At 39.7% G+C, this 27,727-nt stretch overlaps 1 protein-coding gene and 1 pseudogene across 2 annotated transcripts in view; both read right to left on the bottom strand.

Moving 5' to 3' along the window:
- The window catches only part of ASXL2 (ASXL transcriptional regulator 2), a 113,628-nt gene extending 89,691 nt beyond the window's left edge, over window positions 1-23,937 (bottom strand). The window contains exon 1 of one of the 2 annotated variants that reach the window (XM_070799005.1): window positions 23,532-23,937. In XM_070799005.1, the coding sequence (XP_070655106.1) occupies window positions 23,532-23,588 (57 nt within the window). In that variant the 5' untranslated portion in view covers window positions 23,589-23,937. The remainder of the gene's footprint in view (window positions 1-23,531) is intronic. The other variant, XM_070799001.1, reaches the window with a different exon arrangement.
- A 3,345-nt stretch (window positions 23,938-27,282) lies between these two features.
- Window positions 27,283-27,727, bottom strand: LOC139185819 (small ribosomal subunit protein uS8-like; annotated as a pseudogene).

Genomic DNA, 27,727 nt, shown 5'->3' with positions numbered 1-27,727 from the left:
TATCCCAGAGATTGAACCCAGGTCTCCTGCAACGCAGGCAGGTTCTTTACTGACCGAGCCACCAGGGAGGAAATCAATAAATTATTTCTACATTGAAAACAATGGTATGTCATCATCAAAGATTTCTTTAACCAGAGCTTTTGATGATTAGGAAATGCTTATGATATACAAAAACTACAAGCAAAACTGGTTACAACATAAGATTTCAGCTAATGTCAAAATGTTGATAGTATTATCTTAGATCAGAGTTATTAACTTACAGTCTAGGCCGATAGAACACAAGTTGGCTTCAGGATTACATGAACTCCTTTGGAGTCTTGTATAGTATTTAGTGTCTGTATCTTTTTCTGAAGAGAAGAACCACAGCTTTCATTAAATTCCAAAGGGGAACTTTGACCCTGAAACGACTAAGAATATGTCTCTTTACACTTTTGTTTTTAAACTTTCCACAAGGCACACTGCTAGCCAGATAATCAAGGGGAAAAAAGGGGAAATTAGTTAAAAGTGTCCACAGTTCACAAAAAAATAATGAATCCCTAACAAAAAATTAAAGGACCTGCATATTGAGACATTTCCTTAAAATACTTCTATCAGCTCAAGATGTATAATTTTCCTTTGTTTATATTTCTAATTTGCCCAACTCTTGTCCACATTGGAGGAACAAGATTTCATACAGGGTTCAGCCAACAAAGAATAAGGAACCAGAGGAGGAAACCAATGTGGGTAATATCACTCTGCAAATATAATGTATTACTATCACAGAAGAATTTCAGTAAAATGACTGTATCTCAGCTAAAAAGCAAGTTCCAAATTCTAGGGTTGTTAGGCCATCCTTCAAAAAAATGTCCAATAAAATGAAGTGGCCTAAACCATTCACTAAAAAATGGAATTTGGATAGCAATCATAGATCCTGATTAAAGTTAGGGTGCCTCTCTTATCCCAACCTTCCATCTACTACAGCTCTCATTTATGATTATAAGACAGAAATAGAAGTATATGAATAATAAAGCCAGTAAGGGTGAATTCAAAGATATATCAAACTCTTCAAAAGTTCTTTTTCTCCCATTCACTAATGGAACTGTTAGAAAAATTGCTTATTTATTAGGAAACATCATTAATTACAAAAACCATAAAGAGTTCAGGGTTTCCCAGGTGGCACTAGTGGTAAAGAACTCACCTGCCAATGTAGGAGAATCAGGTTTGATCTCTGGGTTGGGTAGATCCCCCTGCAGGAGGAGATAGCAACCCACTCCGGTGTTGCCTGGAGAATTCCATAGACAAAGACCCTGGCGGGCTACAGTCCAAAGGATTGCAAAGAGTTGGACACAACTGAAGTGACTTAGTATGCACGAAGAGTTCAAACATTTTCTTACTGTTATACAATAAAATCATACATCAGAAAAACTAAAATAATAAAATTCCCTAGTGGTTCAATGGCAAGAAGTTGGTGCTTTCACTACCAGAGCACAGGTTCAATCCCTGGTCAGAGAACTAAGATCCCACAAGCCACCAGGTATAACAACAAAACACACACACACACACACAAAACAAAATAAATAAATAAAGCTCTGGTTCAAAGGATTAAAATACCCTTTTTCTGCCTTTGCACAGTGTAAAAGAAAAAAAAACCCAGAGGCACTATGAAACGAGAACTTTACTAAATAGTGAAGGAAAGTTGTACAATAGAGGAGAAAGAAACTGTAACTTGTAGTCACTTTTATATAAACAGATGTCTGACTCTCACCATGATGACCTTCTAACACCAACACTCCCTGCTCTAGCTTCTGCCCTTCCTAACTCCTTACTACTCAAAAGGAGGTCTAGTGAACTGTGCTAGAGTTCAAGCAAGAAATAAGAGGCAGATCTCCATTCCTCCACAATCAATGAGTGGAGTGTTATCCCCCCAAGGTCAGTGACCAAGTTACAAACCAATGACTCTCCACAAACTGAAACGAGGTTAAGTAGGGGAAAAAAATGGAAAAAAATTAAGCTGAAATATCAATGGTAACTGCCACTGGACTGTGGGTAATTTCTTTTTTCCTTTTTACCCTCCCCATATTTTCTATCATGTACAAGTATTATTCTGATCCAGAAAGGTTTTCTCATTTTTATGTGGTAAAATCTTGTCTTTTATGGATTCTGCTTTTGTTAAGTATGCTTTTCAAAGAATGACACAAAACCCAGAACAATATGAGAAAAAAATCTTACCAAATGGGCTTACATTATATAAAATGAAAAACTTGGTACTGCCTGTACACACATGCACACACAAGCACACACACAAACCTATAAGCAGAGTCTAAAGTTATGACCAACCTAGACAGCATATTAAAAAGCAGAGACATTACTTTGCCAACAAAGGTCCATCTAGTCAAAGCTTTGGTTTTTCCAGTAGTCATGTATGGATGTGAGAGTTGGACCATAAAGAAAGCTGAGCACCGAAGAATTGATGCTTTTGAACTGTGGTGCTGGAGAACACTCTTGAGAGTCCCTTGGACTGCAAGGAGATCCAACCGATCAATCCTAAAGGAAATCAGTCCTGAATCTCCATTGGAAGGACTGACACTGAAGCATCATTGGTTTGTAACACGGTCACTGACTGACCCTGGGAGGCTAACACTCTACTTTGGCCACCTGATGTGAAGAGTTGACTCATTGGAAAAGCCTCTGATGCTGGGAAAGATTGAAGGCAGGAGGAGAAGGGCACGACAGAGGATGAGATGGTTGGATGGCATCACCGACTCAGTGGACATGAAGGTGAGTAAACTCCGGGAGTCGGTGATGGACAGGGAAGCCCGGTGTGCTGCAGTCCATGGGGTCGCAAAGAGTCAGACATGATTTGAGTGACTGAACTGAACTCAAAGGAAAACTAGTTGAAAAAATTGGGAAACACACCATATACAGAGGAAGATGTTATAAATCAAGGAGAAAAACACCAATTCAAAGAAAAAAAACTGGCAATGAAGACAGTTTAGAGAAACAGAAATACACGTGGTTAGTAAATACCTAAAAAGATGTTCAACCACAGCCATACAACTCTAAATATAGAAATTGAAATCAAAACCATATTTTTTTCACCCACTAAATAGGCAAAGATGAAAAGGACTGAAAGTTCAGCATGGGACAGGGTGTAGGGAGGAGGCACTGTCAGCCAGTGCTGTAAAAAGGAACAACTCTTCAAGAATAATACGGCACTCTCTAGGCTTGGCTGGCTACACCTTTGTCCTGACAATTCCCAGATACAAAAATTAATTTGAAGATTATATTCTTACAAGTACATAAATATGAACAACAATATTTACTAGAAAGCCATGTCTGTAATATCATGAAGCTAAAAATTACCTAAATTCCAATAAGTAATAAAATAGATTGCTAAGTAGCCAAATAATCGTCTATGCCACCATCAAAGAAAAGCAATGTGGACATCAAAAGCACAGCCAACAAACATAGGGAAGGTGAACGACATCAAAACTTAAAACTCTTCTGTATCTAGGGAGACAATCAACACTGAAAGGCACTCTTCAGAATGGGAGAAAATAGCTGGCGAATTGTAAGGCGTTAGTATTCAGTATATAAAGAACTCCTACAACTCAATAGAAAAAACAAATTAAAAATGGGCAAAGGACCTGAATAAAACATTCCTCCAAAGAAGATATACTAATGGCCAAGAAGCATATAAAAATAATTACTAATCATTAGGGAAATGCAAGTCAAAATCACAATAAGAAGTCATCACACCCACTAAGATGGCTGGTATGAAAAAACACACACACACACAACAGGAAATAACAACTGTTCGCAAGGATGTCGAGAAATCTGAACTCTTGTGCTTTGCTAATGGGAATGTAAGATGGTGCAGCGGCTATGGAAAACAGTATGGTGGTTCCTCTCAAAAGACTAAATACAGAATTATTATTATCTATGATCTGGCAATATCACTTGTGGTTATATATCCAGAACAATCAAATGCAGGATCTCAAAGAGATCTGTGTATACTCATGTGCACAGCAGTATTACAAAATAGCTAAAAGGCGGAAACAAACCAACTGTCCATCAACAAATGAATGGATTTTAAACTGTGGTATACACATACAATGCAATTACTCAGCCTTAAAATGGAAATTCTGAAACATGCTGTAACACGATGAACCTTGAGGACATTATGCTAAATGAAATAAGCCAGTCATAAAAAGACAAACACTGCATGATGCCACTTATATGAGGTAAGACAAAGAAATTCAAGGTAGAATAGTGAAGAACCCCTGGAGAAGGGAAAGGCAACCCACTCAGTACTCTTGCCTGGAGAATTCCATGGAGGAGAGGAGTCTGGTGGGCTATAGTCCACGGAGTCACAAAGAATCGACAAGACTGAGTGACTAACACAACACATTTGTCAGGAACTGTGGGAAGGGGAGTGTTGGTAAGTTGTTTAAGTTTTGCAAGATGAAAATGTTCTACAGTCTATGGACAACAGGCACATACTTAACAGTGTACAGTTTAAAACCATCAAAATGGTAAATTTTATGTGCATTTTACCACATTTTTAAAAGGAGCAATGTGGATAGATAATGTTAGTGAGTAGAATCTAGGTGGTAGGTATACGGTGGGTAAAATTCATTCAAATTTGCTGTGTGTTTTAATTTTTTCTTAATGAAATAATGTAAAGAAAAAGAATAATGCAGCACTCTATGTGCAGACATGCATAGACATTTAGACATCATCAAGTGAACAATGCAAGTTGCAGAATTGTAAATGTCATTTAACTCCTTATGGAGGGGGGTGTTATACATATGTGAAGAAAGTTATCTTAAACCATTATCACTGTTTTCTACTGGTAAGAGAGTTAGATATGTAAATTCTTTGTACCCTTAAGCACCCATTAATTGTACTGTATACATATACATTAATACAGCCCTGTAGATGTGACACTGTACAGGAGACAGGGATCAAGACCATCCCCATGGAAAAGAAATGCAAAAAAGCAAAATGGCTGTCTGGGGAGGCCTTACAAATAGCTGTGAAAAGAAGAGAAGCGAAAAGCAAAGGAAAAAAGGAAAGATATAAACATCTGAATGCAGAGTTCCAAAGAATAGCAAGAAGAGATAAGAAAGCCTTCTTCAGCAATCAATGCAAAGAAATAGAGGAAAACAACAGAATGGGAAAGACTAGAGATCTCTTCAAGAAAATTAGAGATACCAAGGGAACATTTCATGCAAAGATGGGCTCGATAAAGGACAGAAATGGTATGGACCTAACAGAAGCAGAAGATATTAAGAAGAGATGGCAAGAATACACAGAAGAACTGTACAAAAAAGACCTTCACAACCCAGATAATCACGATGGTGTGATCACTGACCTAGAGCCAGATATCCTGGAATGTGAAGTCAAGGGGGCCTTAGAAAGCATCACTACGAACAAAGCTAGTGGAGGTGATGGAATTCCAGTTGAGCTATTCCAAATCCTGAAAGATGATGCTGTGAAAGTGCTGCACTCAATATGCCAGCCAATTTGGAAAACTCAGCAGTGGCCACAGGACTGCAAAAGGTCAGTTTTCATTCCAATCCCAAAGAAAGGCAATGCCAAAGAATGCTCAAACTACCACACAATTGTACTCATCTCACACGCTAGTAAAGTAATGCTCAAAATTCTCCAAGCCAGGCTTCAGCAATACGTGAACCGTGAACTTCCTGACGTTCAAGCTGGTTTTAGAAAAGGCAGAGGAACCAGAAACCAAATTGCCAACATCTGCTGGATCACGGAAAAAGCAAGAGAGTTTCAGAAAAACATCTACTTCTGCTTTATTGACTATGCCAAAGCCTTTGACTGTGTGGATCACAATCAACTGCGGAAAATTCTGAGAGATGGGAATACCAGAATACCTGATCTGCCTCTTGAGAAATTTGTATGCAGGTCAGGAAGCAACAGTTAGAACTGGACACGGAACAACAGACTGGTTCCAAATAGGAAAAGGAGTACGTCAAGGCTGTATATTGTCACCCTGTTTGTTTAACTTATACCTAGAGTACATCATGAGAAACGCTGGACTGGAAGAAACACAAGCTGGAATCAAGATTGCCAGGAGAAATCTCAATAACCTCAGATATGCAGATGACACCACCCTTATGGCAGAAAGTGAAGAGGAACTCAAAAGCCTCTTGATGAAGATGAAAGAGGAGAGTGAAAAAGTTGGGTTAAAACTCAACATTCAGAAAACAAAGATCATGGCACCTGGTCCCACCACTTCATGGGAAATAGATGGGGAAACAGTGGAAACAGTGTCAGACTTTATTTTGGGGGGCTCCAAAATCACTACAGATGGTGACTGAAGCCATGAAATTAAAAGACGCTTACTCCTTGGAAGGAAAGTTATGACCAACCTAGATAGCATATTCAAAAGCAGAGACATTACTTTGCCAACAAAGGTTCGTCTAGTCAAGGCTATGGTTTTCCCTGTGGTCATGTATGGATGTGAGAGTTGGACTGTGAATAAAGCTGAGCGCCGAAGAATTGATGCTTTTGAACTGTGGTGTTGGAGAAGACTTTGAGAGTCCCCTGGACTGCAAGGAGATCCAACCAGTCCATTCTGAAGGAGATCAGCCCTGGAATTTCTTTGGAAGGAATGATGCTAAAGCTGAAACTCCAGTACTTTGGCCACCTCATGCGAAGAGTTGACTCATTGGAAAAGACTCTGATGCTGGGAGGGATTGGGGGCAGGAGGAGAAGGGGACGACAGAGGATGAGATGGCTGGATGGCATCACTGACTCGATGGACGTGAGTCTGAGTGAACTCCGGGAGTTGGTGATGGACAGGGAGGCCTGGCGTGCTGCGATTCATGGGGTCGCAAAGAGTCAGACACGACTGAGTGACTGAACTGAACACTTCTTTAAAAAAAATGTATTCTTAGTCTAACCCAGGTGAGGTTTGATTTGTTTTGTCAGAGTGGAATTGCTTTAAATTTATAAATTTACTTGACAAGAATTAAAATCTCTTTATTATATTGATTCTTCAAATATAGGTGCAACGTCACTCTCTCTGATTTTCCAAGTCTATTCTCCATCCTCTCCCAGGATTTTGTATTTTCTTCACCTAGACTCTATACACTCCTTATTCAACTTTGTGTGTGCATGCATAGACAATAGACACTTCAGTTGTGTCTGAGTCTTCGCAAGCCTATGAACTGAAGCCTGCCAGGCTCGCCTGTACATGGGATTCTCCAGACAAGAATATTAGAGTTGGTTGCCATTTCCTTCTCCAGGGGATCTTGTTGATCTAAGGATCAAAACAGCACTTTTCATCTCTTGCATTGCCAGCCAGGTTCTTTACCACTTAGCGCCACCTGGGAAGCCAAATTATTGGGATATAGGTACTCTATTTATATATTTACTTTAACAATCATCTTTTTAAACTCTTACCTAGATTTTTTTAGTTGATACTTTGGGGATTTCTAATAAATAAGCAGTCACAGTATCTGCAAATAGCAACTTTTTTCTTCTTTTAATGTTTGCACCTCATTTATTTTTCATGCCTAACTACAGTGGCTACAATAACTAAAACAATGTTAAATAAAATAATGAAAGCAAATTTTCTTGTCATACTTTTCATATGTTTATCTCTAGTGTTTCACTATCATTGTGATGTTGGCTACTAGGCTGAAATTTTCTTTATGTTATAAAAATATCTTTCTGCCCAAACTCAAAAAACAACAACAAAAAAAAACAAAAGCAGTCAGGTAATGGAAGTTTGGGTATGTCCTTCTTTTTTTAAAGGACAATATGCTGAGTTTTATTTCCGCTATTCCCAAGACTGCTATTTTAGAAGGAAAATAAATTTAAATAAGCCAAACACAGAGTCAGTTATATTTAAGTCATCCATACACAGAAAGAAATTCTAATTAAGTTTACCTTCCTGGGTATGTGTATGTATAATCAAAAGGTTTTGAACAGACACTGAATTTAAATAACTGCTTTTTTAACATGTGAGATAATCATATAGCTCATACCTGTGAGGTAACACTAGGTGCTATAACCAAATCCCAAAATTTCATTAGCGTAACACAATACAAGTTATTATTATATTATAAACAGTTATTGAGCTGTGAACATATTATTAACGGTTCAGTGCACCTGATTCCTACTCAGTGGGCACACCCTGCTCTTAAATACCTTGACCCAGAAGTGACACATTATTTCTGCTCACATTTCCCTGCAAAAACAGTCACTTGGCACCACCTAGATAAGGGGGTCTAAAAAATAAAATCCCTGCCTAGGGAGCTGGGCAAGTACCATCTCTACATAGAGTTGCTCATTTTTAACCTAATAATTTGATGAATTAATAATTTCCTAATAACAAAAGGAACTTTCATTCCTGGAATACATTCTGATTAATCATGGTGTGTTGTTTTACTATATTGCTGTATTTATAATTTACATACACGATTGCTTAGTAAAATTAGCTTATTTTCCTTTTCTTTTTAGCCTGTTTGTTAAAATATGAGTTTCAATATGAGCACAGAAGAACTGTACAAAAAAGATCTCCACGACCCAGATAATCACGATGGTGTGATCAAAGACCTAGAGCCAGACATCCTGGACTGTGAAGTCAAGTGGGCCTTAGAAAGCATCACTACAAACAAAGCTAGTGGAGGTGACAGAATTCCAGTTGAACTATTCCAAATCCTGAAAGATGATGCTGTGAAAGTACTGCACTTAATATGCCAGCAAATTTGCAAAACTCAGCAGTGGCCACAGGACTGGAAAAGGTCAGCTTTCATTCCAATCCCAAAGAAAGGCAATGCCAAAGAATGTTCAAACTACTGCACAATTGCACTCACCTCACACGCTAGTAAAGTAATGCTCAAAATTCTCCAAGCCAGGCTTCAGCAATATGTGAACCATGAAATTCCTGATGTTCAAGCTGGTTTTAGAAAAGGCAGAGGAACCAGAGATCAAATTGCCAACATCCGCTGGATCACAGAAAAAGAGATTCATGGGGTCGCAAAGAGTCGGACACGACTGAGCAACTGATCTGATCTGATGAGTTAGTTAGCTTATTTCTATTATATACATGGTAGGTGTTCAATATTTTAACAGTAAAAGCACTATCCTGTCAGAAGGGAATTTGAGACAACAAATTCAACAATACCTAATCCAACAGATATACAGATCCTAGTTGCCATTATACAGACAGAAGTAATTTACTATAGAAATAAAGCATAAAGAACACCGAAAAAACCAGGAAGCTGATATATCCTGAATAATGTCAGTATTAAAACTTTTTTTTAAAAAAGTCATAATTTTCTGAAAACCTCTGAAGGACTTTACAGTTTTTATTGAAACCTTGGCCATCACCTGTCACAGAGAAGGATGTTACCTTCCACAGGCCAATGCCAATCCAAAAGTACTCCAGAGGACATTTGGTATGAGAGGAGTTGGACAGTAAACTGGAACAAGAAGACAGGAAAATCTACCCTGAATTCTAGGAAATGGGAGTATAGCCCGAATAATGAACATGCTGCCTCCCAATTCAACTCCTATATCTCTCTTCCTTAGTCACATTACTTCAGCTACACTGGCCTCCTCAGAGTTGCTAGACCAAGATGGCACACTCCTGCCTCAGAGTCCTCATAACGCCTGCTCCCCCTCTGTAGAGGGCTCTCTGCCCGATTATCTGCAAAGCTTGCTCCTTTATCTCTTTCAAATGTTTGGTCAAAAGTCAGCTTCCAGGGGATTCTCTGATGGCTCAGTGGTAAAGAATCCACCTGTCAACCCAGGAGACTCAGGTTCGATCCCTGATCTGGAAAGATCCCACATGCTGCAGAACAACTAAGCCCACGAGTCACAGCTAATGAGCCTATGCTCTACAGCCTGCGTCCCACAACTACTGAAGCCTGTGTGCCTAGAGCCTGTGCTCCACAACAGAAGAAGCCCTCGCAACAGAAGAAGCCACAACAGAAGCAGCAGCCCTCGCGGTAAGAAGCCAGCGCACCGCAACTGGAAAGCAGCCCCTGCTTGCCACAACTAGAGAAAAGCCTGCATAGCAATGAAGATCCAGCACAGTCAAAAATTAATGCAATAGAAGTTAAAATACTTAAAAAAAAAACAACAACTGTGTGCTAAAGGACAAGAAAGTAAAGGGCCTTTCCTGGTGGTCCAGTGGCTGAGACTCTTGAGCTCCTAATGCAGGGATCCTGGTTAGGGAACTAGATCCCACATGCCCCAATGAAGAGTTTACGTGTCGCAACTAAAGATCCTGCATTGCCTAACCAGGACCCAGTGTAGTCTAATTAATTAAGTGATTGATTAAAATATTTTTAAAGACCATTTCTAAAAAAAGTGAAAGAACCCACAAAGACAATATTGTGTGTCTGATAAGGTACATGTATGCAGTATAATCAAAGCTATGGTTTTTCCTGTAATCATGCATGGATGTGAGAGTTGACCATAAAGAAGGCTGGGTGAGTGCCAAAGAATTGATGCTTTTGAACCTGGTGTTGGAGAAGACTCTTAAGAGTCCCTTGGACTGAAAGGAGACCAAACCAGGCAATCCTAAAGGAAATCAATCCTGAATATTCATTGGAAGGACTGATGCTGAAGCTCCAGTACTTTGGCCACCTGATGTGAAAAGCCAACTCACAGGAAAGACATCTGATGCTGGGAAAGACTGAAGGCAGGAGGAAAAGGGGACAACAAAGGATGAGATGGTTGGATGGCATCACTGACACTCAATGGACATGAGTTTGAGCAAGCTCTGGGAGATACTGAAGGACAGGGAAGTCTGGCATGCTGTGGTCCATGGGGTCGCAAAGAGTTGGACACGACTGAGCAACTGAACTGATGCAGTATATGAAGAATTCTTAGAAATCAACAAAAAGACAAATAATTCAATTCCTCAAAAAGTTAAACAGAGTTAACACATGGCCTAGCAATTCCCCTCCTACATACCAGAAAGAATTAAACATTCGTTAACACAAAAAGTTGTACACAAAATATTCACTGCAGCATTATTCATAATAGCCAAAAGTATAAACAATCCAAATACCCATCAACTGATAAACAGATAAATAAAAGGTGGTATAGCCATGAGGGAATTTATTCAGCCACAAAAAAGGATACACACTATAATATGGATGAACTTTGAAAACATTATGCTAAAGTGAAAAAAATGAAACACAAAAGGCCACATGTTGTAGGACTCCATGTATATGGACTGTCCAGAACAGGCAAACCCAAGACACAGAAGGATTAATGGTTACCAGAGGCTAGTGGGGCGGGGGGCGGGGGGGGGGGGGGGGGTGGAGTATGAAAAATGACTACTACTAATAATAAAGATAATGAATATCAGTGAGACTGAAAACAAAAAGAGAAAGATTAATGAAACCAAAAGTTGGTTCTTTCAATTGATTTTTAAAAATTGATAAATCTCTAGCCAAAAAAAACAAAAGGGAAAAGACAAATAACCAGTATCAAGAATAAAGAGGGGATATATTACTACAGACTGCAAACAATAAGAGAACACTACCAACAACTCTACAGACATAAACTCAACAACTTAAATGAAATGGACCAATTCCTGGAAAACTGCAAACTACTAAAACTTACACAAGAAGTCTGAATAGTTCTATAATTATACTAGAAATTGAATTCGTAGTTAAAATGCTCCCACCAAGGAAATCTCTAGACCCCAGAATGCTTCAATGGTTAATTCCATCAAACATTTAAAGAAGAAATAACACCAGTTCTATACACAGTCCATTCTCATTATTCACAATAGTTATGCTCTATAAAGTCACCATGAATGTTAAATTAGCAAATACTGATCCACTGCTCCTAAGTGAAATACAAAGTTCCTACAAGCCTCTGGTCATGTTTTTGTCAACGTGACCTTGTTTTACGTGCTTCTGTTTGGAGGTATCTTATTTAATACATGTTACTGACTCACTGACTTTGAACTCATGGCCAAAAGGACTGTAACTCACACCTAAACACAGCTTATCTAACACAGGTATTTTCTCCATGAGGCACAGTTTCCTTGCATTTAAGAATGAATGCTAGACAGCACTTCAGTACTACACTTGGGAGCCATTTTAAATAGTGAGAGCCTAACAAAAAGCACAAAAATGCGCACACCATGACATTAAATAGACCGCCAAAAGGCACGTTTTTCACTATGAGAGCTGTAACAAGAAGGCACAGCATCACCTTGTGTGACTTCAGCAGAGATCTCAGCGTCAGGTGACAAATGTTTTGCCACTCAGCCAATGTCCATGAATAGACCAAAGTGCCACGTACTGATTTTGGGATGAGGAGTAAATTTTAGCAAGCAGGTAAATCCACAAATACAGCTGACCCTCAAACAATACAGGTTTAACTGCATGGGTCCACCTATACAAGGAATTTTTTTCAACAGTAAAAACTACAGTATTACACAATTCAAGGTTGGTTCAATCTATGGATGAGGAGCCACAGATATGGAGGGCTGCCTACAGGTCACTTGAAGATTTTCGACTGTACAGAGAGGGTTGGCATCCCTAACACCCAAGATGTTCAAGGGTCAACTGTATTGAATCCACGAATAGTGAAGATCAATTGTAATCTCTCTCAGGAAACAGAGTAGGAAGGAAGACTTCCTTTTTTATGAGGTCAACACTATCCTGATACCAAAGCCAGTCATAAACAACACAAAAAAACTACAGATTAATATCCCTTATGAACATAGCTATAAATGTCCTCAACAAACCCAGCAATATATATAAAGTATAATACACAACCAAGTAAGGTTTCTTTCCCCAGGAAAGCAAGGCCAATTCAAAATTTGAAATATCAATGTAATCCACCATATTAAAAAGTCTAAAAAGTAAAGTGTTCACAAAAAACCACACAGCTAACACGTTCATCAAACCTCTGTCATTTGCTACCACCTCTGTCTGCAGGAAACAGACTTGGGAAATACATATGAAGCAAATCCAATACTAAAAAGACTGGAAAAGCTGCCCTTCTTGCTGCCCACCCATCTGTTCTCAAGGTGTGACTTTTCTATCACAAACCTATAATTGTTTTTCTCCTAGCAAAAATATTCTAAATTTGATCAGAAATAAATATACCAGTTGGACACAACTGAGCGACTGTACTGAACTGAAATATCCCAGTATTTTTTCAATTCTTTTATTTTTGGCTGCGCGGGGTCTTCACTGCTGCTCGTGGGCTTTCTTAGTTGCGGTGCATGAGCTTCTCCTTGCCATGGCTTCTCTCGCTGAGGAGCACTGGCTCCAGGTGCGTGGGCTCAGTAGTGCAGCACCCAGGCTTAACTGCTTCACAGCATGTGGAATCTTCCCGGGCCAGGGATCAAACCCATGTCCCCTGCATTGGCAGGCAGAGTCCTATCCACTGCACCACCAGGGAAGTCCAAATAAATTAATGTTTAATGATGTTTTCACAAAAAGCATCATGGAACCCAGAGTCACTGTGATACACAACTCTAGAAAGCAATATTCACATAAAATACAATATGTGAATATGAATGGCTCCCCCTGGAGTTGTGCAACACAGACTCCTGATTGATTCTACCACCTCAACAACCCAGAAGACCAGCGGCACAGAGGAGAGCGGAACAGGAAGAACAGCGGCATAAGAATTCAGAGAAAAGAAAAATCAACATGAGCTAGAATGAAGTGGGAAAAGAGTTTGCTTTCTTTTTTCCCTCTCAAAAATCATACAATTCAGTTGTGTTGAAAAACATGCCAGAACCTCCTATTAGGTGAAGATTTCAGGAGACTGGCAGATCTTAAGCATAGGCTTCTGTTGGAGACCTGTAAGCATGAGAGGTGTACGTGGAATGGGTATAAAATAAGAAACACTGAATGATGGGGGGAAAAAATGTATACCCCTAGGCATCCTTTTAATTCAAGAGCCCTACTCTAACCCTGATAACCTCTCTGTAGCTAGACTTTTCAGCTCTCTACAATACACCCCACAAATGGCCCCAAACACAGACAATGATGTTGTCACCTGCAGAAAAACATTACAACTACTAAAATAAAAATATCTGTCAGTTCAACTTCTACAACTCTCCACATCTGGATCCTAGATTGTCTTTTCTGGCCTTATCTTTTACTATACTTCATAAGACTCAAAGGTAAATCAGCATGCATAAAACATACGCTGCATTTTTTCAGCCTTCCTTCTGCCTGGAATACCCTTATCCATATTCACCCCTGAATATCCAGGCCAAACCCTCTCTGAGACCAACCTTTCCATGTTCCTTCCTCCACTAGATTTTAATATTACTTTTAGTTTGCTATTATACAACCCCAACAACTCAAATTTATGGTATGATTATGGTTTATGATGAACTTAGGTGAACCCAATACCAAGTTATCTAATAGTTCTGTGCAGGATTCTGGCCATGGCTTAAGAGGGTCTTCTGCTGAGGGTCTCACAGAGCTGGAACAGAAGTGACAGCTGGGACTGTGAACTTATCTGAGGCTTGGGATTCTTTTCCAGGCTTACCATGAACCTTACTTGTTGGCAGGTTTCAGTCCCTTACTGTTTTATTGCTGACTTTTTGCCAGGAGTCACTCAGAAACTTGAGGCTGCTTGCTCATTGCTTGCTACGTGCTTTCTCCATAGCGGTTCACAAAGTCTAAGTCAAGAGAGTGGGATCTGGCACACAATCTCCTAAAGCACGATATAGAGCTTCCACTGCGTTCCCAAACTTGTCTACAGCTTGTTCAGGTCTCTGTCATTCATTCCACACTGACCTTGGGAAACAAGTGGCAAATGGGGTCCCTGAGACTAGAAAGCTTTTCATTAGAACTGTTTCAAACCTCTACACCTGATAAGAAATAACATCTGTACAATATTCAGTTTTCTCATTCAGAAACATAAGATGATCTACATTTATTAATTTTTCAGTAACATTAACAAACCATGCTTACAACACTTGCAACCCCTTGGACTATACCTGGCTAAGCTTCTCTGTCCATGGGATTTCCCAAACAAGAATACAGGAGTAGGTTTCCCAAACACGAATACAGGAGTAGGTTGCCATTTCCTTCTCCAGCTTCCCAACCCAGGGAGCGAACCTGCATCTCCTCCATTAATAGATGGGTTCTCTACCACTGAGCCACCAGGAAAGTCAACAACATACCATGTATCGTCAAAGAATTTTTCACATGTTCTAGCCTAATCATCGGAGAAGGCAATGGCACCCCACCCCAGTACTCTTGGAAAATCCCATGGACAGAGCAGCCTGGTGGGCTGCAGTCCATGGAGTTGTGAAGAGTCGGACAAGACTGAAGCGACTTAGGGTAAATTCTATTATCTCTATCTTAAAGTTGGGGGAAATTGAGAACAGTTAGTCTAAAGTCCCTACAACTCCCAAAGTGGTCCTTATACCAAAGCACCAGCATCACCTGTGAACTTATTGCAAATGCAGAATCTCTGGCTACACTGCAGACCTACTGAATAATCATCTACATCATAATAAGCTTCCCAGATGATTCTTATACACACTAGTGTTTGAGCACTGATTTAAATGACTTGTCCAAGCTGACACAATAGGCTCAGTAAATTAAACAACCAAAATCAGATCCAGATTGTTAAGGTTATTCCCAAGCTGCTAATAAAAATAGTCTTGGGACTTCCCTGGAGGTCCAATGATTAAGACCTTGGGCTCCCAATGCAGGGGATATGAGTTCAATTTCTGGTCGGGGAACTAAGATCCTGCATATTGCTCGGGAGATGCCAAAAAAAAAAAAAATATATATATATACACACATATAAATATATATATATGTATATATAGACCTATATTCCTCTTTACATCTTTCATAGGTGTTTAATGATATACATGAAAAGTGTTCATTATCTTTATCTTTATCTTGTAATCCATCTTTTTGACATCTTCTTTCTCCTTCTCTCCCCTCTCCACCACTCTCACACACACACAAACACAATGTCAAAGAGAAAACCTTTCCAAAAATATCAATTTCGTGGGTACCATCCATTTAAACTTACAAAATTTGCCAGAACCACTCAAATTATATAGGAAACTATAAAATCAATAGCAATACATTAAAATTTTTATGTTACTCTTTAGAATAAGTCACTAACATCGTTAAGCACTTTATTTGAAACTGAATATGGCTAAACCAACTACTAAATAATTCAGACATCAGTGGGTTAAAGATTCAAGATGATGTGGGCCACCCCAAGCTATTGAAAGTCTATTCTAAATGCAGTATCAATGATGTTTGCTGCTAAACATCAGCAGCAAAAGAATTTTCAAATGACAAGTGTTTCACAACATAATTTTTACTAAAAGAGCAAATTACCGAGAAGATGCAGTAATTAATTAGGTTTACAGTGTCCCTTGATGTTCAGGACTCAGTACATGTGTTTTTACAATTAACCAATTTTAGTTTTGCCAAGCAAGGTCAGAAGTAAAATTACCACAGAAATATCCAAATGTAATTCAAAAGGGTCTTGGAAGGCAAATACCATGGTGTGTCTTGAAATAACTTTCTTTCACAAACAAGAGAGAGGTACTGAACCAGTTTTCCTGGCAAACAATACTTAATATAGTTGACTAATTTTACTCAAATTGTGCTCTCTTTAAAGTGACAACAGTGTCTTATCGCCAATAAAAAAGGTGAAAAACAACAACAAAGATTTAGCACTCATCTCTGCAGGTAGAAACATTTAAAAGAAAAGTCTCTGCCATCAAGAAGCACAGTCTTACTGATACATATGAACTGAATTTCTTCCTACTTGTTCGTAACAAAATATGCATTTTATGTGGGGAATATACACCTTTACAGCTAAACATTTTTTTAAAGCACTCATTTATAATCTTTGAGAATGTTGTTCTTAATAGGACGTAAAACCTAGAAAAACACAAAAGGTAAAGATTGGCAAATTTATTTATTAATATATTAACATAAAAAAATGTCTGGGCAGAAAAAAAAAATGCATAAATCAGTCAAAGCCAAAATTGGGAAACAGATCTGTGACATGTATCACAAAGGGCCAGTTTTCTTCATCTACACTGCACTCTTAGAAACTAGAATAAAAAAGACCAGGAAGCAAAAAAAAAAAAAAAAAGAGTTTACTGAAAAATACAGAGAAAGTCAATAAGCATAGAAAGTTATTCTATAACAGCCACTAAACAAACGTAGGTATTTAAGCTTAATTAATATTAAGTAAAATTCAAAATTCAGTTCCTTAGTCCCACTAGTCACATTTGAAGTGCTGAATGGCCACACGTAACTAGTAGCTAGTGTACTGGACAGCACAGATACAGATCATTTCCATCAAGTTCTACTGAACAAAGCAACTAAAGAAATGCTCTGTTAATGTACCAAAATGGCAAAGACAACAGATCCAGCAGGGCGTGGCAACCCAATTCAGTATTCTTGCCTGAAGAATCTCCATGGACAGAGGAGCCTAGAGGGCTACATCCATGGGGTCGCAAAGAGTCAGACACAACTGAGTGACTAAGCACGTTAATTTCAGTTTGGTAACTAAATTATTTTCAATATTTGCATATGCATTTAATTCCTATTTTCAGTATAGTGACTCATCCAAGACTCTCTATATACTGCCGTTCTACTTTTTTAAAAATAATGAGTCTAGGACTTCCCTGGTGATACAGTGGGTAAGAATTCGCCTGCGAATGCAGGGGACATGGGTTCAATCCTTGATCCAAGAAAATTCCACATGCCAAGGAGCAACTAAGCCTATGCGCCACAACTACTGAGCCCGCACTTTAGAGCAGGAGATCCGAAACTAACGCGCCCATGTGCTGCGACTACTGAAGCCCATGTGCTTGGAGCCTGTGCTCCGCAAGGAGAAAAACCACCGAACAAAAAGTAGCTCCTGCTCTCCGCAACCTGAGAAAGCCTACAGGCAGCAAGGAAAAGGCCCTCCACACAACCAAATATAAATGAATGAATGAATGAGTTATTTTTTAAAAGAGCCTATATAACTGTAATAGAAAACTAACACTATTGTTTTTAAGTCTTATCTAAAGAATTCGAAACTTAAGTACGCTCAAAAACCTTTTAAAAACATGATAAATCAAACTGTACTAAAAGTACTAAATCGCGCAATACTACAACACTATAAACTATGAGGATGGCCTCTATGAGATATGGAAAGAAAGAAAACAGAACTGGTGGAGCATTCCAAGTCTTCTGGCTTCCCAGGTGGCCCTAATGGTAAAGAACCCGCCTGCCAATGCAGGACTCATAAAAGATGCAGCTTTGATCCCTGGGTCAGGAAGAACCCCTGGAGGAGGGCATGGCAACACACTCCAGTATTCTTGCCCGGGGAATCCCATGGACAGAGCAGTCTGGCGGGCTACAGTCCATAGGGTCACAAAGAGTAGGACATGACTGTAGCGACTTAGTATGCATGCATATATTAATAAAAAGGATAAAGACAGCAGACAAACCTTACTTATCAGGTTCCTGTAGTTCTATCTTCCACACAACTGGCCTCCTTCCAGATAGCTTTTGTAGTGAAAACATAATGCCCTTTCACTGACAGCAAAATTGCACAGTCTTTTAAAAGTAGATAACAGATTTTGTGGATGAGGAAAGAGTAAGGACTTCTGCAAATTTGACATCATTTTCTCAGCTCCTGTCATAATTCTAGGAGATGCAGCAGCAGCACTTTCCACAGAAATTTTTAACTTATATGTTCAAAAAAGATTTTTTTCCTTCCTTTTTCCTTAGTTTGTGGCCTTTCAAGACAGGAACATGAGAAGAGGAGAGAAGGAAGGATGAACTGAAAATAATAATACAAAATATAAGGGCAAAATACAAGGGAACTTTACTTCGGTATTAAAGCAAAAATGAAGATCTCTCAAGCAAAGAATGCCCTAGCACAAACAGACCTGCAGATGGAAATCTCATAAACGTATCTAATATCTTATAATTTTATGTCAATTATACCTCAAAAAAAACTGGTTAATTTTGAAAAGTATGGGTTAGAGCAGTTTCTCAGTTTTTCACCCACGCTCTTCACAATCTTTCTCATTCTATTTTTAACATATTCCAGGAAGATTTTGTCCAGTTTTACCTTCTATAAAACAATATTACAAAAACAATATATTTCTTTAGTATGGTTTTCCAAGATGCACACTCTCCTGGAGATTCTAACATTTACAAGTACAAACATAAGACAAACACAGACATAAAAAGACTCTGGCCAACCAATACAGGTCCAAGGAGATATCCCCAGGCCTGGCCATACTCCTAGCAGAAGATAATTACTTATGGTCAAGATTAAGAGAACTGAAACTTTTTAAGTTAATACATCTGTTTTTTCTAAAGTATATTTTAAGACTTTTTTCTTTCTAATCATTACATGTACTTTATCATTTTACTTTTAAGTAATTCTTTTCTATTTTCAATACTTCCTACAGAAAGGTAATTAGCTTATGAGAGTTATTCCTTTAATACAAATTTTCTTCCACTCTATTCCCTAAAGTTAAGTAACTTTAGGCAAGTGTGGTAAGTCGCTTCAGTCGTATCTGACTCTTTGCAACCCTATGGACTGTAGCCCACCAGGCTCTTCTGTCCATGGGGATTCTCCAGGCAAGAATACTGGAGTGTGTTGCCATAACCTCCTCCAGGGGATCTTCCCACCCCAGGGCTAGAACCTGTGGCTCCTGTACTGCAGGCAGATTCTTTACCACTGAGCCACCAGGGAAGCCCAAATGACTTTAGGTAAATAACATAAATTTTAAAACCTATGTACCTTCCAAACAGTATTAACCACTAAGTGAAGTCTAGATACAAAAAAAAAACACTTTTCCTTCTGTCTAGACATCACATGCTAAAGATCTACACTCGCCTGCTATTCTCCTCACCTCTAACACCCATCCTTCACTTACACTCTGACCACTTCACTCCTCAAAGATAACCTAATGCAGTCTCTAAGGTCTGCTGCTCTCTTTCACCTACAATCACAACAAACTTGTCCAAAAAAGACATTTTTCCCTTTTGATGTGTCCCCAGTTGTGGTGGGTGACAAGGGAAAACGTCAAAAAAAAAAAAAGTATCACCAAAATTATACTCTTTTGAAAGTTCTATTTTGTAAAAACAGCTAAATTCCTCAGGGATGTCACCTAATGTGTACATGATACAATGCTTTGTTTTGCTTAAAAAAAAAAAAAAAAAATGAGCGGAACTTCGAACACAGTTCTAAAGTCAATGTAAAGATTTTCATTATCTCTGGCTTACTACAAATTTTTCTGTTTTAATTGCACCAAATACTATCCTGCAGGTCTCTCATCCAAATCACATCATCACCACTATCACTGCTACCTTTAAAATTTAAAACACGTATAAGAAGTATAATAAATTAGTATTATTAAATTAGATGATGATCATGAACTCAGCTAAAAGAAAAAAAAGTCAAGTCTAGAATCTTCACTGAAAAGATTTCAATATATAAAAATATAAGCCAACTTTTCTCCTTTTTCAATCCAGAGACTGAAGCATTTCCTCTTAGAAAAATGAATAAATAGAAGTAAATGGTGAAAAAAAAAAAAAAAATTTAAAACACATAATGGGAGTTCCCCGGTGGCCTAGGGGTTAGTATTCCAGTCTTGCCATGGCCTGGGTTCTGCCATGGCCTAGGTTCAGTCCCTGGTAGGGGAACTGAGATCCTGCAAGCCACAGGGTGCAGCCAATAAATAAATAAATTTAAAATGTAATAGGGTTAACTAAATACTTGAATAATGCTTTTTATAACTAGTGTATTTATGAGACAAATATAAGATCAGTAGGGACACAATCCAGTGTTGTGAATGAGCATTCAAGTTCAACTGAATCTTAATTCCATTATTTCTCTGTTGGATGTCTTCAGTTATTGGAACTCATCTATTCTCTACATTTAAGCAGACTTTGGCATAATCTCATGATTATATAATAATTATGAATCACATTATTTTTCCTTTTTCAGGTTGTTCACAGCAATCCTGTATCAATTTGTGTAGCTCTCTCACATACACACAAAACCCCAAATCACAAACATATGTGATATAAATACATATATACGTGAGTAATTTTATCTATTGCTCTATTATTGGTCAGGAACACAACCCCATTTTAATAACGTTCTCTAAAACAGGATAGCTCTACAATGTAGGTACCAAGAACATAATAAAATATGAATTAGACATTGCCTATACTCAATGAATAATTTTAATATATCCTTTCTGAAACTCTGTTCATAGAACATTTGGCCTTAATGCCTATGAGGTAAGTTTAAGACTTGCTTCTCCTGGTTCTCTTAATCTTATAAAATATACAGTTTCCTAATTTAGGTCAAAGTTATCTCTGTCAAACCACTAACTTTCTGATCTCATTACTCTGCATCTGAAAATATTAAAGATTTACTTTTGTTTATTCTTCTCACATTTACTTCTACCTATTTCTCCTGTAAACAGAAACCTTTGACCACTGAGGTTTAAATACTTTATAGATGATAAAAAAGAGTAGAGTGTTTTCTAGATTTTGGATACTAGAAAAAAGAAGTTTTAGTGTTACCATTCTCTTTCTAAAATTCATTTTTATTTAGTCTGAGCTCTTATATATTTGCCAGAATCAAATAAAAATACCAAACCACTAATACACCAATCGCTTCAGGAACTCACTCAAAGATCTACTGATTAGCTCCAGTCTTTACATCTTCTAAATATTACTTGCACATAACTAGCTAAGGCTTGAAATGTTTGTTATAAATGAGCAAACATAATTATTTACTATAGGAAAATAGACTGTAGATGCAAATTTTTCCTGTCACAGTCTCCCAAAGATTAGACTGTTTTATCCAAAGAGATAATTCATAAAGTACTCATGAAATTCTAGAGACTTAAAATTAATTAACACAATGAAGACTGGGATCTGGTTACTTATGAATAAAATTTACTATCCTTTAAAAGAGGTCTTGAGGTAGTGTTGATCAAGTAGAACAATTCCTCCTTCACTCCTTTTGTGAAGGAGGAATTTCCCCACCACCCAACAAAATTATTTCTAGAGTTTTTTCTTTGGAGGGAAACGACCAGCAATTACAGTTATGAAGGTACACTGTAAATGAAAGCACTCAACAAATAAAATGTGCTTTTATTTATTCACTAACTTTTACACATTTCCTACTAACCCAGACAAACAAGTTTAAGATTCATGAATCCTCTAAAACATACCATTTACAAAACAAATGCACAAGATTTACAAAGCAAATGTGCAAGAATGAATAAACAAAAATACCCAGATTTGGGGAAATAAAAAAGACGGGGCGGTAATATATCAAATGTTAACAGAGCTTGGTTAAATGCATGACTTATTTCCTTCTTTATACTAAAATACTATAATTTCCCTAACTTTCCCACAGTGAACATTTGTTACTTCAGAAAACTCCCCTTTAAAAAATAAAACATACAACACACCATAAAGAGGGGCTTCATTCAGAGGGGCTCTCCAGGTTATACAAGTATTACTGTCATGATTCACCATTAAAAATAATGCTTCCATCCTTCTCGCCTCCCAACACTAAAATGCTGCTGTCTCACGTCCTATTACTTTTCTGCTGCACCCTCAGAAGATGGAATGAACCTGACTTTCTCCAAACCTTTCATTTCTAAATATATATACATGGACGCTTTTAACTTTTTCATTAAAAAACATAAAAGTTCTCACTCATCCTCAATACTCTGTTTTTTAAACCTACTTCTAAATTTCGTTAAGATAAATTTAGAAGGAAAAAAAGGATGGTTTTATCCACTAATCACAACTTCGTGAGGCCATCACCACTTTAGCTACGGAAAAATCAAGGCCGGGTAAAACTACAGGTCCCACCATGCATTGCTGCCTTGTTCTGAGTAGGTCTCTACGGAAACAGGAAAAAAAAAAAAATTCTACAAGTCCCACCTGTTACTTCGTTTCTAAACACCTCCTGCACTTTCGGCTCCAACAGCAAACATAAAACAAGAGCCTCGTGACCTCCGGCCGGATCCAGGAGCCCAGACAAGCAGGGGCCCCGGAGTCGAGCGGTGTGCCTGCTACAGCGGGTCAATTCTACCCAGTTCCACCGCTCCCCTCTTCTTTCTGGGGCTGGGTGCATGCACAAGCCTTCTCCTATCCGCATCCAATGGAGGCTCCTCAGCCGCACAAGGGAGAAGAACCGGTTACTGTGCAAGCACAACAGACTTCCCCATGCTGGGGCAGGGGCTACCACAGAGTGGGGGTGAGAGCGCAGTGACTCCAACAGGCAGCTTCAAAACACCATAGAGGAACCACCGCAGACGCGGGGAGAAGCCACAGCCCCGCGGCGACCCTCTTCCGCTAGGCGCCTCCATTCCCACAGGGACCACAAGCCCGACACAAACCGCCGCCCTCGCCGCGCGGTTTTGTGCCCCCCTTAGCCGGGTCGCAGTGCCACTGACCTCCCTTCCCCTGCGACCGAGGGAGGGCGGCGAGGGAACGAAATCCTCCCAGCCTTCCCGTCCGCTCCCTCCGCCTTACCGTCTTGGCGGCCTCCGCCCAGGTCCTGCCCTTCTTCCTACGGCCCTTTTCCCTCATGTCGGGTCTTGAACTGACTGGGAGGCTCCCGTGTCCGGGCTCCGGCCGCCCTCCCTGCCTGCTCTGCTCTGCGCTGTTCTTCCCGCGGTGCCGGGAAAGGTGGGAGAAAGGGGAAGTCAGGCCGGAGGAGCACCGGAGCAGAGGAAGCGACGGGGGTGGTGCGCTGGGGGCGGTCTATGGGGCGGCCGGTCCTCCTGCTGCCGTTACCACTGCTACCGCCGCTGCCATATTGGGTCCTTACTGTACAGGCAGCCGCTACGGTCATGTGACCGCTCCCGCGCGGCCGTCACTACTGTACGCAGCCGGCCGCGCGAACGAGCGTGTGCGCGCCCCCGCCTCCCGCGCGGGGCCACAGGGAGAGCGAGCCGGCCGGCCGCGGCGTCTGGCCACTCCCCCGTCCTTCCGTTCTCAGCCTCTCCTCCAGAGCATGCGCAATGGGGAGGTCCGACGCTACGTTGCGTCTGGCGTCCTTCGCTCACGCCTATAGCGAAAACCTGCCTGCGGAAGCGGAACTTGATCCGTCCGGGAAGGTTTATTGGGCGGTTTGTGACCGCGTGCGGGGCGCGGTGGTGTCCGTAGAGCCTGGGAAGAGTTAGGCTCTTCCCTTTGGGGGTGACTCTCTCAGCTGTCATTTTCAATAAGCCTGTAACTTGCCTTTTCTGTTTGTCCATGTTAATTTTTTTAAAGGTTATCTTTTTGAAAATTTGCCACAGTTCTCATCTACTTATTTGCCGCACTTGATAGATGAGGCAATCTGAGATTGAGTGATGCCACACTAGAATGAGGTGAAGCCAAAAATCAAATCACAAACTCAGAGTCCTTTCCGTCACCTCAGAATGCCTCTCAGTCTTAGGTAACCTTTATTTTCAGGCCACCAATAACTACATTCATGCTTTTTCATGTGAATGTCTCATCAAGGACACAAATGGTGTCTTTTTTATCTTGGTGAGCTCATTGCCTGGCTCAGTGCCTGTACATATCAGGCGCCCAGTAAATATTTGCTGAATGATTCAGCTGGATCTGTGGTCAGAAACCATTATTTGTAGTGACCATAACGACCTCCTGAAAGATCCAGAATGTGGCATCTTCCGTCGCATTGTTCATGTCTATATACTTTGCAAAGTACATAGAATGTATAGTAATGCCTAGTAATCTCCCAAACCCACCTGCTTCCAGAACCTGCTTCTGATCTACTAAATTGGAAAAGACTCTGATGCTGGGAGGGATTAGGGGTAGGAGGAGAAGGGGACGACAGAGGATGAGATGGCTGGATGGCATCACTGACTCGATGGACGTGAGTCTGAGTGAACTCCGGGAGTAGGTGATGGACAGGGAGGCCTGGCATGCTGCGATTCATGGGGTCGCAAAGAGTCGGACACGACTGAGCGACTGAACTGAACTGAAACTTACTATATTCTAAAATAGGACTGAGGGACTTCGCTGGTGGTCCACTGGCTAAGACTCCACTCCCAATGCAGCAGACCAGGGTTCGATTCTTGGTTGGGAACTAGATCCCACATGCCACAACTAAAGATGTAGTGCAGCTATGTAAATATTTTTTAAAAATAAAATAGGACTGAGAGTTGGGCTGACTCTTGGGAGAAAACATAGCTGAGAACAGTCCTTATCTTGGAGTCCAGAATAGATTTCAGAAGTATGTGGCCCCCTGAAATTATGAAAAATATTTTGTGTGTATTAGCTGTGCATTTTCTGAGAAAAGAATTTATAACCTTTCCTCAGTTTTTAAAAGGGATCAGGGGATTTACCAGGTACTACTACTACTACTACTACTACTAAGTCGCTTCAGTCGTGTCCGACTCTGTGCGACCCCAGAGACGGCAGCCCACCAGGCTCCCCCGTCCCTGGGATTCTCCAGGCAAGAACACTGGAGCGGGTTGCCATTTCCTTCTCAAATGCATGAAAGTGAAAAGTGAAAGCGAAGTCGCTCAGTCGTGTCCGACCCTCAGCGACCCCATGGACTGCAGCCTTCCAGGCTCCTCCGTCCATGGGATCCTCCAGGCAAGAGTACCGGAGTGGGGTGCCATTGTGGTAAAGACTTGGTGCTCCCAATGCAGCAATCATGAGTTTGATCCCTGTTCAGGGAACTAAGATCCTGGTTGGTGGGAGGTACAGCCAAAAGAAATAAAAGGAGTCTGTTACACACTAGCAGACAAAGTCTTAATAGGGAGTATGAGAGGCCATCTAGATACTTCCTTATTTTTCTACTTCAGTCATTGAGCAAACAACCCCATAGCAGCAACTGGTAAGAAATATATTTTCACAAATTCCTTTAATAACTCATAACACTCTCTGTAACACTCTAGGTATGTACCATGTCACTCTAAAGCCTAGGTCAGTTCAAGAAGCCTATCTCCATTCCCAGTTGTTGACTGGGATTTGCCATCTAGCCCAAATTTTAAGATTTTTTTTTTCTATTTCTGTGAAAAATGCCATTGAAATTTTGATACAGATTACATAGACTTTGTAGATCACTATGTGCAGTATGGACATTTTAACAGCATTAATCCTTCCAACCATAAGCGTAGAATATCTCCTTTTATTTGTGTTTTCTTCAGTTTCTTTCATCAATGTCTTACAGGGTATAGATCTTTTACCTCCTTGGTTAAATTTATTCCTAAGTATTTCATTCTTTTTGATGCTATTGTCAATGGGATTGTTTTCTTAATTTCTCTTTCTGATAGTTGTTAGTGTATTAAAATACAACAGGGGGATTCCCTGGTGGTCCTATGGTTGGGATGTGGGCTTTCACTGCCATGGACTTGGGTTTGATCCCTGGTTGGGGAGCTAATATCCCACAAGCCACATGGTATGGCAAAAAAAAAAAAAACCCAAAAACAAAAATTAATGCAACAGATGTTTGTATTGATTTTGTACCCTGCAACTTTACTGAATTTGTTTATTTGTTTTAATAGTTTTTGGTGGAGTCTTTAGGATTTTCAATTAACATATATAAAATCCTGTCATCCGCAAATAGTGACTGTTTTGTCTCTGCCTTTGTAATTTAGATGTCTTCATGTCTTTTTCTTCCTAATTTCTCTGGCTAGGACTTCAATACCATGTTGAATAAAAATGCCAAGAGTGGCATCCTTGTCTTGTTCCTATTCTTAGAAGAAAAGCATTCAGCTTTCCTCCATTGAGAATGATAGCTGTGGGCTTATCAAATATGGCCTTTATTTTGTTGGGGTACATTCCCTGTATACCAATTTATTGACAATTTTTATCTTAAAAAGGATGTTGAATTTTTTCCAGTGCTTTTTCTGTACCTATTGAAATGATCATATGTTTTTATCCTTCGTTTTGTTAAATGTGTTGTAGTGTAACAATGATTTGTGGATATTGAACCACCCTTGCATCCCTAGAATAAATCCCACTTGATCATGGTATATGATCCTTGTAATATACCATGAAATTAGTTTACTAATATGTTGTTGAGGATTTTTGCATGGGTGTTCCTCAGAGATACTGGTCTCTAATTTTCTTTTGTTGTCGTGTCCTTGTCTGGTTTAGGTTGGCCTCGTATAATGATTTTGGAAGAGTTCCCTCCTCTTCCATTTGCTGTAAAAGCTTGAGAAGGCTTGGTATTAATTCTTCCTTAAATGTTTGGTAGAATTCACCATGAAGGCATCTGGTCCTGGACATTTCTTTTTTTTTTTTTTTTTTTTTTGTCCTCTGAGGCATTTTATTTGTATGTATTACATCCCTAGAAAAAGAATCCAAGGATTTTCCCTCCTGTATGTTTTCGTCTTGCTTCTTCATGGTCCATGATGCCAGCTGAGGTTGTCAGTATAATGAAACCAAACTGACGGGATGGGAGCAGGTTATTCTGCCATTTTTCTAGATCTTTGAGTTGCACATCAAATCTAGGGCTGATCACTCCACACTTATTTAGCCTGCCTGTAAGGTTCACAACAATTTTCCCAGCCCTGTGATCATCAATGATTTCAAATTCGCCAATGTAACCATGCTTCATCATCACTGTTAGAAACCTGACGATGACTTTGGAGCATGGCCTAATAAGGACCTGGCCGTTTGCCTCTCTTTTCGGCATTGTTGATACTCTTGAGAGCATCGGCCAGGACATTCAAGCGCACCATTCTGGCGGCAGGGAAAGATGGCGG

Source organism: Bos indicus, chromosome 11, assembly GCF_029378745.1.
Source record: "Bos indicus isolate NIAB-ARS_2022 breed Sahiwal x Tharparkar chromosome 11, NIAB-ARS_B.indTharparkar_mat_pri_1.0, whole genome shotgun sequence".
Classification (NCBI taxonomy): Eukaryota; Metazoa; Chordata; class Mammalia; order Artiodactyla; family Bovidae; genus Bos; species Bos indicus.
This window is presented reverse-complemented; position numbering and strand designations above follow the sequence as displayed.